Source organism: Bubalus bubalis, chromosome 3 (assembly GCF_019923935.1).
Source record: "Bubalus bubalis isolate 160015118507 breed Murrah chromosome 3, NDDB_SH_1, whole genome shotgun sequence".
Lineage (NCBI taxonomy): Eukaryota > Metazoa > Chordata > Mammalia > Artiodactyla > Bovidae > Bubalus > Bubalus bubalis.
The window spans coordinates 116,294,524-116,308,123 of NC_059159.1; the positions used below are offsets into that span (position 1 = coordinate 116,294,524).

Genomic DNA, 13,600 nt, shown 5'->3' on the forward strand with positions numbered 1-13,600 from the left:
TCACTGAGACTCATGTCCGTCAAGTCAGTGATGCTATCCAGCCATCTCATCCTCTGTCGTCCCCTTCTCCTCTTGCCCCCAATCCCTCCCAGCATCAGAGTCTTTTCCAGCGAGTCAACTCTTCGCATGAGGTGGCCAAAATACTGGAGTTTCAGCTTTAGCATCATTCCTTCCAAAGAAATCCCAGGGCTGATCTTCAGAATGGACTGGTTGGATCTCCTTGCAGTCCAAGGGACTCTCAAGAGTCTTCTCCAACACCATAGTTCAAAAGCATCAGTTCTTCGGCACTCAGCCTTCTTCACAGTCCAACTCTCACATCCATACATGACCACAGGAAAAACCATAGCCTTGACTAGACGAACCTTTGTTGGCAAAGTAATGTCTCTGCTTTTGAATATGCTATCTAGGTTGGTCATAACTTTCCTTCCAAGGAGTAAGCGTCTTTAATTTCATGGCTGCAGTCACCATCTGCAGTGATTTTGGAGCCCAGAAAAATAAAGTCTGACACTGTTTCCACTGTTTCCCCATCTATTTCCCATGAAGTGATGGGACTGGATGCCGTGATCTTCGTTTTCTGAATGTTGAGCTTTAAACCAACTTTTTCACTCTCCACTTTCACTTTCATCAAGAGGCTTTTTAGTTCCTCTTCACTTTCTGCCATAAGGGTGGTGTCATCTGCATATCTGAGGTTATTGATATTTCTCCCGGCAATCTTGATTCCAGCTTGTGTTTCTTCCAGTCCAGCATTTCTCATGATGTACTCTACATATAAGTTAAATAAACAGGGTGACAATATACAGCCTTGACGTACTCCTTTTCCTGTTTGGAACCAGTCTGTTGTTCCATGTCCACTTCTAACTGTTGCTTCCTGACCTGCAAATTTCTCAAGAGGCAGATCAGGTGGTCTGGTATTCCCATCTCTTTCAGAATTTTCCACAGTTTATTGTGATCCACACAGTCAAAGGCTTTGGCATAGTCAATAAAACAGAAATAGATGTTTTTCTGGAACTCTCTTCCTTTTTCCATGATCCAGCAGATGTTGGCAATTTGATCTCTGGTTCCTCTGCCTTTTCTAAAACCAGCTTGAACATCAGGAAGTTCACGGTTCACATATTGCCAAAGCCTGGCTTGGAGAATTTTGAGGCCTGTAGTCAGTGAATGGAATTGGCTCTGGTATGGTTGACTCCTAGTTAAATGTCTTTGTGACTAATTGATTCATGAACATGTGTTGACCCCTGGACCAGCACCAGAAAACCCATGGGCCTTGTATTGATCTCTTAGGGATGCTAGAGCAAAAGTACCATTAACTTGGTGGCTTAAAACAAGAGAAATTTATTTTCAGTTATTAGGAGTCTAGGAGTTCAAAGTCAAGCTGTCAGCAAGGCTTTGCTCCCTGCAGAGACTCCCGAGAAGAGTCCATTCCTGGCCCCTTCCAGCTTCTGGGGGCTTTGGGCATTCCTGCCTCACCCCAGTCTCTGCCTCTGCTTCACGTGGCCTTCTCCTTCTTTGTGTGTCTTCTCTTCTGTCTCTCACAAGGTGGTCATTGGATATAGGACCTACTCAGATCATCCAGGATGATTTATCTCATCTAGAGATCCTTAGCTTAATTGCACCAGCATAGATCCTTTTTCTTTTCTTTTGCAGTAATTACTTTAATTATTTGGCTGCCCTAGGTCTTAGTTGCAGCATGTGGGATCTAGTTCCCCGACCAGGGATCGAACCCTGGCCCCCTGCATGGGGAGCACGGAGTCCCAGCCACTGGACCACTAGGAAAGTCCCGACCCTTTTTCTTACTAGGTCACATTCACAGGTGAATGTGGAGGTGAGCACATGGATAAACCTTTGCAGAGGCCACCATTCAACCCCCTACAACAGGCCTCTCACCAAAATGCCACATATAAAGTACCTACTATAGTGCCTGGTACACAAAGAGCTTAACAGGCAATGCTTTCATTTGCTTTCCCTTCCTTCGTGGTGGGGACTCCTGTGGGAGGATCTGACCTTATGCTGTGTATGCACACCCATTTCTACACACATATGCATAGATACTCTCATTGACCAAGCCAGGACCCCCTTCTTAGTGGTATTTACTCTTCGGAGTTCAGTCTGTTGTAACAAAAACATCTAGCTGACAATAACAAAGGAATTTTTGCTCTCATTTGAGAACTCAGTGGACCACATAAGACACACACACACACAAAGATGCCTCAAACCTGACTTCGAGTTGTATGTTTTGCCAGGACTTGCTAACACATCTCCATAACCAACCATGGGTGAGGGGTGGGGGCGTGCTGATGGGGCAGCCATAACTGCTGCTGTCATCTCTGCCCTTAACTGATTGCCTGCTCCTATGAGTGCTTGGCCTGCAGCCACAAGCCCTCAGGGAGTCCAGCTGGGCTGAATGACTTAACCTTTAGAGTCCTCTTTCATACGCCATCTGGGGGAAGGGATTCCCCACTATGCATTCCTGCCTTCTCTGTGGTTCTGTGGCTTGGCCCTTAGGAATCTTCCATTTTAGATCCTGATATATGAGAGGGGAAGCCAGAGTACTCCATTAGCACTTAGTAGAGCCATTTTAACATGCGTGATTGGCAATAGATGGTCCAAGGAGTTCATAGCCAAGGGCTAAATGATGAGTCAGGAGCTGAGGACAGGAGGATTCTGCTTTGGCTGGAGGAGAAGGGAGGGCTTTTAGATGAGCTTCAGCCTTGGGCAGGAGTAGAATTAGGCAGAGAAGAAGGCAGAAATTCTTCTATAAATTTTTAGGAAGGCAAAGAATGGCCCCTGGAAAGCACTCGAGGGAAGAAAGTAGTGTGTTTGGAGAGCAGAGAGTGGGCTGCCTAGAGGGATGGCTTGTGCTGGGATTGAAAAGATAGTGTGGAAAGGTCTGAAGACATGTTTAATTCATTAGTTCATTTACCCATTTGTCTGCTTACCCATCCACCCACCCTCCATCTACCCATCCATTTACCATCCATCTGCCCATCCACCCATCCATCCATCCACCCCTCCAGTAAATGGTGCCTGAGCACTCCTCTGGGCTAGCCTGGTTTTAGGCTCTGGTGTTACCAAGAAGAATAAGTCTCCTTATTCTTCCTGGCTTCCTAAGAGTGCACAGAATATGAATGTGAGTGAGAGCACGTGGCAGCTATTGTGAAGGGGAGACCAATGTTTCTGTTAGCATTTGACTTCATGTATTTCTTGGGAAATGTATAGGCACAAAATGGGAGGACAGAAAGAATGGTGATGCCCCTGGAAGAAATCCAGGGCATTAGAAAGAAAATAAAGTATAGAAGGAACACCAAAAGTCCCAGAAATTCTTCCCTCCGCTCGAGATCCTTTAACTACAAGCACCCCCCAGCATCTTCCAGAAAGCAGCCTGCCAAAGCCAACATGGCAGGTGGGTTGTCTCCTGGGCCATCTGATCACTTTCCCATGCAAAACTCCTCATTCACTTATGAACAGGCTTTTGAGCCTGAACTTACATCCTTTTCTGAATAAACCACTTTCTGGGAACTCCCATTCACTCCTGGGCCGCCTGCCCAGAAAATGTCATCCTGGCTCATGGAATTACTGTGGAACCTTGTTACCATAGTCAGGAGCACACTTTGCTCCCCTCACCCCTGTTCAGCAGTTGGACACTCACAAGCTGTCTCTGTGTGCATCTGGATTTTCAGGAAATGCTTCGCTATGGAAATATGGCCCTGAAGGGGAAGTGAGCAGTTTCTAAGAGGAATACCAAGGAACCTAGAATTGGAATTTACCGTTCACCATCACTTTCATTCCTCATTTTTGTCCCGCCTTTGGTGCCCCGCTGCCTGGTAGAGCAGCCCCTTTATGGAACACAGTTTTGGGCAGTTTGCTGGGGGTTGGACCAGCTCTGCCAGTGTTCCTGGCCGGGGACTCAGAGACTTGAGAGGGCCACTACTGAAGTCCCTGTTCATTCTATAGCCTGACCACCACAGTTGCTGGCTGGCTGTGAGTTGAGCCCACGTGGGCAGTGTAGCATCTTGGCTGTAGAAGCCCCGCATTGCCACTTACTAGCATGTGGCCTTGGGCAGGTGTCCTGACCACTCTAGACTCAATTTCCTCATCTGTACAATGGACATAAGTCCATAGTATATTATGATCATCATGAGGGTTAAATGAAAATGCGTATGAATCAGGAGTATATAATGGAGGGGTTTAAGGGCTCTTGCTCTGGGTCATTTGTGTAAAGCATGAGAAACCCTACTTTGTAGGTAGGGAGCATTCCTGAAAGTTAGCTCTTAATATTATTTGTGGTTATTACGGAAAGCACCTGGGATGTTCCTGACACATAATGTTTAATATGTATTAGATACTAATTTTTTAGAATTTGTTTATTTTAATTGAAGGATAATTACTTTACAGTATTGTGATGGTTTTTGCCATACATCATTGTGAATTGGCCATAGGCATACATGTGTCCCCTCCATCTTGAAACCACACCCCGACCCACCTGGCTCCCCACCCCATCCCTCCAGGTTGCGAGAGAGCACTGGCTTTGGGTGCCCTGCATCATATATCAAATTAAAATGTTCTAGATATTAACTTTCAGAGAAGGCAATGGCACCCCACTCCAGTACTCTTGCCTGGAAAATCCCATGGATGGAGGAGCCTGGTAGGCTGTAGTCCATGGGGTCGCTAAGAGTCGGACATGACTGAATGACTTCCCTTTCACTTTTCTCTTTTATGCATTGGAGAAGGAAATGGCAACCCACTCCAGTGTTCTTGCCTGGAGAATCCCAGGGACGGGGGAGCCTGCTGGGCTTCTGTCTATGGGGTCGCATAGAGTCGGACACGACTGAAGTGACTTAGCAGCAGCAGCAGATATTAACTTTAACATGCTAAAGATGTCCAAGTGGTAGAATCCATTTCAGATCAGAAATCACCTTTTATCATCAACTTCCTGTGGGAACCAGGCCTTAGGAAAGAGGGAAGCACCTGACGAGTCCAGAGACAACCCGAAAATAAAGCAGGCAGAGCTCTTGGTGTCTTACAGATATTAATACATTTTATTGTTGTCACTTCCTTGCGAGCAGACAGTGTTTTACAGCAGCAGAGCCAGATTATGGTCAGGTGCAAAGGGCAGGTGGGATCAGACAGGGTATGAACATGGGGAGAGTCGGTGGGGCTGGTTTCAGAGCCTTTAACTACTACACTAAGGAAACAACAGAAATCACAGATGATGTGACTTTCTATTAAAACTGCAGGAATCAGTGGAAAAGATTATAAATGATTATGTTCAGAATTGTGATTGGTTACATCGAAATGTATAAAAGTCAATTACTTTCCCAAATTCCAGTGATAACAATAAAAAATGAGGAAAGATCCCATTCACAATAATCACAAACATTAGTAAATATTAGTTCAGTGTTTAACTAGGAAAGTTAGTGCAAGAGGATAGCTGAAAAATATTTAACATATGTGGACATTAGTAAAATGTAATGTTAGCATATGGTCTATTAAAATACAAAGCCACTGGCAGAAGGAAAGACAGATAACTGGAAAAGTTCAGAAACTTTTGTTTACTTGAGAATTGCATTTTGGTTTTTGTGGTTGTTTATTTTTTGGCCACATGTGGGAGCTTAGTTCCCTGAACAGGGATTGACTCCACACCTCCTGCATTGGAAGCGGAAGTCCTAACTACTGGACCGCCTGAGAAGTCCCTGCATTTTAAATTAGACAAAAAAACATGCTTTTAATTGATTGAAGCATTGATAATTCATTTAAACAAAAATTAGAGTTATATATTTTCAGCATGCCATACATAAATTCTAATCAATCAAAAAGATGTAAATGCATTGAAATGCAAGACATACATATAAAATCCAGCAAAGAATTTCTGTTTAAGTATAGAGTGTACAGAGGCCTTCCAAAATAAGCCATAAAACGCAAAAGCCATAAAGTAAAAGACATTTAATTACATGAAAAATTTGAAACTTTGCTCCAGTTCAAGACATCATGAACAAAACAAAATGATAGATATGAGAAAAACTTCGTAGCATAGAACTTACAAGGGTTACTTTTGCTATAGGGAAGAATCCACAAATTAAAAAGGATAAACCAAAAAAAAAAAAATAAAAAACCAGGCAGGAGGTGGTCTCTAACTGTATGAGCAAACGACAGGGAAGAAACAGCTGGCTAATAGATGAAAGGGGTTAATTTCTTCAGGAAATGCAGAGTAAAACCATGAGGTGTTTTCCTTCTGATCAACAGAAATTCTGAAGATTGATAACAGCTGGTGTTGGCAAGGGACCACACTTTGGTTATGTTGAGTGTAAATGTGTTCAATTTTGGAGTGAGGTTGCTGCTGCTATAAGTCGCTTCAGTCGTGTCCGACTCTGTGTGACCCCATAGATGGCAGCCCACCAGGCTCCCCCATCCCTGGGATTCTCTAGGCAAGAATACTGGAGTGGGTTGCCATTTCCTTCTCCAATGCATGAAAGTGAAAAGTGAAAGTGAAGTCGCCCAGTCGTGTTGGACTCTTAGCGACCCCATGGACTGCAGCCCACCAGGCTCCTCCATCCATGGGATTTTCCAGGCAAGAGTACTGGAGTGGGGTGCCATCGCCTTCTCCAGTGAGGTTGCAACACCCATCAAAGTTCACAACTCTTGCACTTTGACCAAAGACTTACCTTAGGCACCTGCCCTCTGCCAGTACTCTGCCTGGCATGGAAGTGTGCACAAAATCAGATGCCCCCAAGTCCAATGTGGGATGCTTACATAATGGGGAAAATCTGGAGTCAACCCAGGTGTCCTTCAGGAGGGGTCTGATGAAGGAAATTAGGGTCCACCAATAGTTTGGGGTGGGGCTTGCCAGGCACCCGGCACCCTATTTGCTACAAGAACTTGCTGAGGTCTCCAGGGCTTGACGGACACACACGCCATTCCTTCCCCTCACCCTGTCCTAACCCCTCCCTCATACCTTCCTCTGAAACCTTTCAACCTTCTCTGGGGAGAATTACTTGCTCAGCTCTGTGCTTCCACAGGGCATGTCCCGTGGAATTTTAATTCCCTACATAGCCGTCTTGCTAGGTTGGAAGCAGCTAATTCCCCTTAATCTATTTCTTCTTTCCCTCAGCCCCACATCAGAGACACTGTCGGGCACTGTGCAGGTATCTGCTGCATGCTAATTTAATCTTCAGTTTCTAGGTTTTATGACATTGTTGCTGTTATGGTACCATCTACTTTCACACTAGGTTGGGTAAATTTGTAGGGGAGGACTGTAAATACAGATTTGCATTTACAGATTTGTAAACCCAGGTTCTTAATTCTTCCCCCTTTTAATATTTTTTACCCTTAAACCACATGTCCTTTTTGCTGCTCCGGCTCTATAATTGGACTCTTGCATGAGGAGCCTGAGGGAGCAGAATATCAAAGGAGGTAGACACTAAAATTTTAATTTAAATGTCAACCAGGAAACCTACTACCTGTGAAAAGGTGGGGCCAGAATTCAGGCTCAAAGCCTATTGCCAGAGACCTGATTTCCCTTCTTGGGTCTCTCTTGTCTGTTAATGTGGACTTGACTCCTGTTAACTTTAACAAGAACTGTGTGTGTGCCTCAGGGGTGAGCACAGCTGTTAATGGGGGGCTTCCTCACACTGCTTTTTTTTGCTGTTTAATTTTAATGAATCCCATCCTGTAGAAATGGAAGATAAAACAGGATGTGCTTGAGAAGATGGGGAAAGAGAGTTATGACATATTTTTCCTTGTATTTCAGAGTAGCATGTCAGCTCTCCTGTTTGTCTCATTTGGTTGTCAATGAAAAATAATTTTGGCTTGCTTGCTTTCCAAACCAGAAACTGAAGTCATATACTAACCTATGAAATTTGACTCATTCATTTTTGAGAATCTGTGTGAGCCCCGTGCAAGGTGCTGGGAATAAAAAGACAAATTTATTTAATTTTAACAGATACTTATATAGCATTGAATGTGATCCAGGCACTCTTCTAAATTGTATCAGTTGTCTGCTTTTGCATCACACACAGAAAACTTCAAGACTGACTTAAAACCACAGCCATTTTCATTGCTCAGGATTCTTTTCCATCAGCAGGTTGAGCTGAACTCAGCTGGGTGGTTTCTTCTGCTGGTCTTTTCTGAGATCACTTATTCAACCAAAGTCATCTGGTGGTTCACCCGGAGTCTAAAATGGCCATGCTCACCTGTCTGGCAGCTAGTGCTGGCTGTTGGCTGGGGCTCTTGTTTCCTGCAGGCTAGCTTGAGCTTGCTTACATAGCAGCAATGTTTGAGCAAGACAGGTATAGAAGCTGCATGTGCCTTGGCTTGGAAGTTGCAAGGCATCATTTCTGTTGCAGTCTCTCTCTTTTTAAAAAATTATTTATTTTAATTGGAGGAGAATTACTTTACAATATTGTGATAGTTTTTACCACACATCAGTAGGAATCAGCCATAGGTATGCACGTGTCCCCTCCATCCTGAACCTCCCTACCCACCCTAACCCTTCAGATTGTTTCTTGGTCAAAGCAGATCCACAAGGCCAGCCCAGATTCAAAAGCTGTGAACACTAGGCCCCACCTCTTGCTGGGAAGGCTATGGAGAATTTGTGGCCATTTTCAAATGTACCACAGAAATTCTCTGCAAATACTTTGTTTAGTTCTCACATCAGAGAGGTACAATAGGGAGAGTCAGTAAGTTTCAAGGTCACATGGTTTGGGACAGTACAGTGTTGTAAGTGCTTTGAAAGTTGCTGCTCATTGTTTTTAAGTCTTGCAGCCACTATTCAGAACAACTTTTCCTTCTCTGCAGCTTGTAGAGAAAGGGTCATTCATGTTGCTCTGTGGCTGCCATGTGTTGGAAGCTTCATATACGTTGTGTCATTGAACTGTCAAAACTTGTCTGAAATGGTGATTTTATTAATATTCCCAATATTTGGATGAGGAAACTGAGGCTCTTGGAAATTAAGTACAAGTTGTATAAGAGAATGCTAACTCCCTTTTCCAGATGCAAAAGTTGTCTCCTTAAGTAAATTATAAATGTCCTGGGGCAGATTTTTAACCTCTTGTTTGCATCTAGAAAATGGTTTTTAAAAAATTTTCTGTTGACATGTTAAAGTTGTACATTGCAGAAAATTATCTACAACAATAAATGTGTATTTCAGATGTCCAGTGGAGCCCCAGAATAGAAGCAAGATGAATATTCCATTCCGCATTGGCAACACCAAAGGAGACGATGCTTTAGAAAAAAGATTTCTTGACAAAGCTCTTGAACTCAATATGATCTCCTTGAAAGGGCATAGGTGAGTACATGCTACATCCAGAAGCTTGTCAGAGAATTGGTTTAGTTTTCAGATGCAGTGAAAGTGTTAGTTGCTAAATCATATTGGACTCTTTGTGACCCCACGGACTGTAGACCGCCAGGTTCCTCTGTCCATGGAACTCTCCAGGGAAGAATACTGGAGTGGGTAGTCATTCCCTTCTCCAGGGGATCTTCCTGACCCAGGGATCAAACCCATGTCTCCTGCATTGGCAGGCGAGTTGTTTACTGTCTAAGGCACCAGGGAAGCCCATTCAGATGCAGAGTAAAACACATCCAGGAGCCTACCCAGCTTGAAGTAGTGGTTACTGTAACTAGTTGAAAAAGACCAGTTATTATGGGATAGTCTTATTGCTTTTAGAATCCTTAGCATGATTTCTCAGCTGAGAGCATGATGGAGCCCCATCTTCTAGGAGCTTTGGTCAAAATTACCTTTGAGGCTGTCTGCCGTGACAGCTCAGAAGTTGCCATCCGATCCATGGTGCAACCGGCACAACCCTGTCCAATGTAAGAAAAAGCCTCTATTGCTCCCGCTGGACATTAGGAAGAGGAGTTAATTAATCCTTCAGGCTCCATGAAAAATGTATGTCCTCACACACAAGAGTACCTGCCAGATCCCTGCCCCCTGTACAGCAGGCTCATCGAAGAGTTGAGTTAACCTAGGTCACATGTAAGCATGACGCTCACTGTGTTGGTAAGAATTCCTAAGGACTGAGATGTCTGAAGCTCTTGGCCTCCTATGGGTATTTTCAGGTGAGAAGTTGGACATGATGATCTCAGGTGCCATGACTCTTAAAGGACTGGGTGGCTGGAAGGAGGGTGGTCTTGATGTTAAACCAGTTGCTCCTGTTCTTAACGGCTGCATCTGTGGTCCTTCCAGGTCCGTGGGAGGCATCCGGGCCTCTCTGTACAATGCTGTCACTGTCGAAGATGTCCAGAAGCTGGCAGCCTTTATGAAGAATTTTTTGGAGATGCACCAGCTATGAGTGCATCCTGACCAGTATATACTCTGCCCTTGAACAACGAACGAAGCTGAAAGTCACATGGGAATGGTTACAAAAATATTAACAAATATGGCATTTTCTCGAGTGATATGGTAGATTCTTCTTTTTTTAGAGAAAAACAGCGACACATCTGCAGCTCTGCCAAACTGTTGGGACTTAATTCTGACTTTAACTGGAAGCCTTTAAAAAAATCTTCCCTCTCTTTTTTCTAAAAACTCTTAATTAATACTGTCTTTACTGCTACTCTTTCTACTTAGATCTCATATTCAAAGCTGCCTGTGGCTTTAATTATGCAAATTGGCAGGTTATTATTTTTAGAAACAAACAGCATGGAGAGTGGGGTGGGGTCCTCTGGGTGCTGAATTTTGATCCTTTGCAAGATGACGCAGTGGGGGGTCTCCTGGGGTTCTGCAGCTATTAGTTCAGGTCACCACCGTCCATGCGGTGAGTGTTCAGGAGTTCAGACTAAAAGGCAAACTGGAAATCTTTCCTTATTCTCATAAAGAGATGAAAGTGACATACTGTATGTTTATATAACAAGGTCTGTTTTTAACACTAAATAGTTTATATCTCCATGCACTTATGTTTTCTAATAATACAGTTCATGTGGGTGTATGTTCAGACTTTGAGAATTTGATAGGATCCGTAACCATTGAAGTGTTACGTTTTCAACGGCTGTGTTCCTACCCTACCCCTTCCTTTTTAAAGCTACTTCACAAGGGTTGGAAGCTCCCTGGCTCACTTTTCCATTCCTCTCAGTGGGTAGAAGAAAGGTTGGTTGGTTGTTTCCTTGTTTTTCAGTTATGCCATTAAACTAAAAATCTCTGTTAAGCTCTTCTTTCCTTTGTTCACATGACTGTTTCTTTATGGTGTTTGGCCAGTAATGCTGTGAGTTTGGGAAGATCTTTGCTGAAGACTCTTTTCCCCTGTTATTCACCCATTGTCAGTTTTTTATGTTGAATATATGAAGGACATTAAAGTCCTAAAACATCTAAGTCTTTGTCAGTGAATTTCTTTACCTGCTTTTTAGACAGATTATTCTTTTAAAAACTTTCTGTTGGGAAAACTTGAGTCTAAAAATAGCATCTGTGAACTGTATTTTGTTAAACTAAAGTTGCAAGACTTACATTCTCTGCATCCATGTTTGTGATGATTCAGCACACTGGTAACTTTCCATTGGCTCTTGGAATGGACAGTATCAACAAACGACCTTATAACACAGCTCACAGTATAAAGTTCTACGAAGTTTGCCCCAGTTCAGCTGAAAACATGCCAATAGGACACTATTGAGCTATCTTCATGTTTTGGATTATGTAACGAGGACTGTGCTGATCTTTCGTCTGAGCCCTACACCAATTAGTTGGGTTAGTTGCATTTCTCTGCTTAGGGCTAAGCCTTTACAGGCTTGGTTCTCTCATCTTTAAAGTGAAGTGAAAGTCGCTCAGTCATGTCCAACTCTCTGTGACCCCATGGAGTATATAGTCCATGGAATTCTCCAGGCCCTGGAGTGGGTAGTCTTTCCCTTCTCCAGGGGATCTTCCCAACCCAGGGATTGAATCCAGGTCTCCTGCATTGCAGGTGGATTCTTTACCAGCTAAGCCACCAGGGAAGCCCTTTCTTTGAAAAGGAGGATAGAAATAACTCCTTAACTTTGCTCAGGGATATTTAAAGCCATAAAACAAGGGCTCAATGCTGGATGTGACTAATAACCACAGTAAATGTTTAAATAGCAAAAACTGCCCAGTCCATGGACTCCAACCAAGTGTTTACATATCATAGCATTCAGAGTCTATTTCACCTCCTTCCTCATCCATTCACATGATGGTTGCAAGTCCCTGTGGTTTGTACCAACCCCAAAGCTCTTGAATCTCCACTTATTTCCATTCCCCTTGCCACAAGCAGCTCTGCAAGCCTTAAGAGGGTCATTTCAGCAGCCTCATCTGCCCACACCATCCCCTACAGCACAGCTGGTTGGATGATCACTTCATGCTCCTCTTTGGTTTTTAAAAAGGCCCAGGCTTCTTAGCCTAGCAGTCACAGCTTTGTAGCATCTAGTCTGGCCTTTTCTTTTTTTTAATTTTTAATTGGAGGATAGTTGCTTTACAGTGTTGTGTTGGTTTCTGCCATACATCAGCATGAATCAGGCATAGGTATACATATGTCCCCTCTCTTTTCAACCTCCCTCCACCTCCACCTCACCCCACCCTCTAGGTTGTCACAGAGCACGGAGGAGTTGAGCTTCCTGTGTCATACAGAGACTTCCCATTAGCTATTTACATATGGTAATTCCTGAAGAATCCCAGGGACAGGGGAGCCTGGTGGGCTGCTGTCTATGGGGTTGCACAGAGTTGGACACGACTGAAGTGACTTAGCAGCAGCAGCGGCAGCAGCAGCAATGTATATGTTTGGCCTGTTCTTTCTTGTGTTTCTTGTTCTTAGAATGTCATGCATAACCCCATGCTTCTACAGGTAAGCCTGGAGTTCCTGCCCCAACTTGGCAAGATCAGCCTTCCTTCAAGACACCTGCCAACCTCCTGACCTTGTTTGTGTCTCCTCCATTGCAAGCATGCTCTTTTCCTTTGTTCTTACAAGGGTGACCCTTTTATCCTATCACAGCTCCTCCATTCTGTTCTTTACTGTGCTGAGTGTGTCTGTTTACCTGCCTTCCCCACTAGAGCAAGGAGCAAGTCCTGTTTCTTCACCTGTATCACATGACATCCTGCTTTGCCTTTAGGGGATGCCAGCAATTGTCTAATGAATAGAAAGGCGGGTCTTCCTGAATTTTGCAAACAGCCTGCAGTAAGGGCAGAGGTACAGTCTCACATAGGAGGATTTTTAATTTTCAAAAGCTTAGTATAAATTTAATTTTTCACAAAAACTTAAAATCTTGGATGGCTCCCAGGCTCTTCTTTATGTATCCGTGTAAGTGTTTGAAAAATAGTCAGTACCTGCTGCATTCGTACCAGTCCAAAGGGTGGACACTGTTGTCTGGACAAAGGAAGGCTCTGGAGCACAGATTGCTGGAATACACTCATTGAATGAAAACCTTGACCTTTGTGTGTCTCAAGCGAATGAACTGACGTCAGGCTGCTGACCACGTGAAAAGAGGGGGAAGAGGAAATAAGGGTGCAGCCTCTGGGTCAGCAGGCTGTGGGAGCCATGACCGGCCAGTCTTGATTAAAAGCCAAGTGGACAGAAAAGTGTCTTTCAGGCCTTGGGAAATCTGTGTAAGGCTTGGGGGCCTTATGCTCCTTTAGATTCTCCAAACTGTACCTCTTCCCCCAAACTGATTTTAAAGT

General features: G+C 43.9%; 1 protein-coding gene across 2 annotated transcripts in view; it reads left to right on the forward strand.

The window, feature by feature from the left end:
* Positions 1–11,296, forward strand: part of PSAT1 (phosphoserine aminotransferase 1) — a 28,556-nt gene extending 17,260 nt beyond the window's left edge. For both annotated transcript variants that reach the window (XM_045165069.1, XM_006074417.4), the window contains 2 exons: positions 9,143–9,280; positions 10,178–11,296. In XM_045165069.1, coding sequence (XP_045021004.1) covers positions 9,143–9,280; positions 10,178–10,283 — 244 coding nt within the window. In that variant the 3' untranslated portion in view covers positions 10,284–11,296. The remainder of the gene's footprint in view (positions 1–9,142; positions 9,281–10,177) is intronic.
* The last annotated feature ends 2,304 nt before the right edge of the window (positions 11,297–13,600 follow it).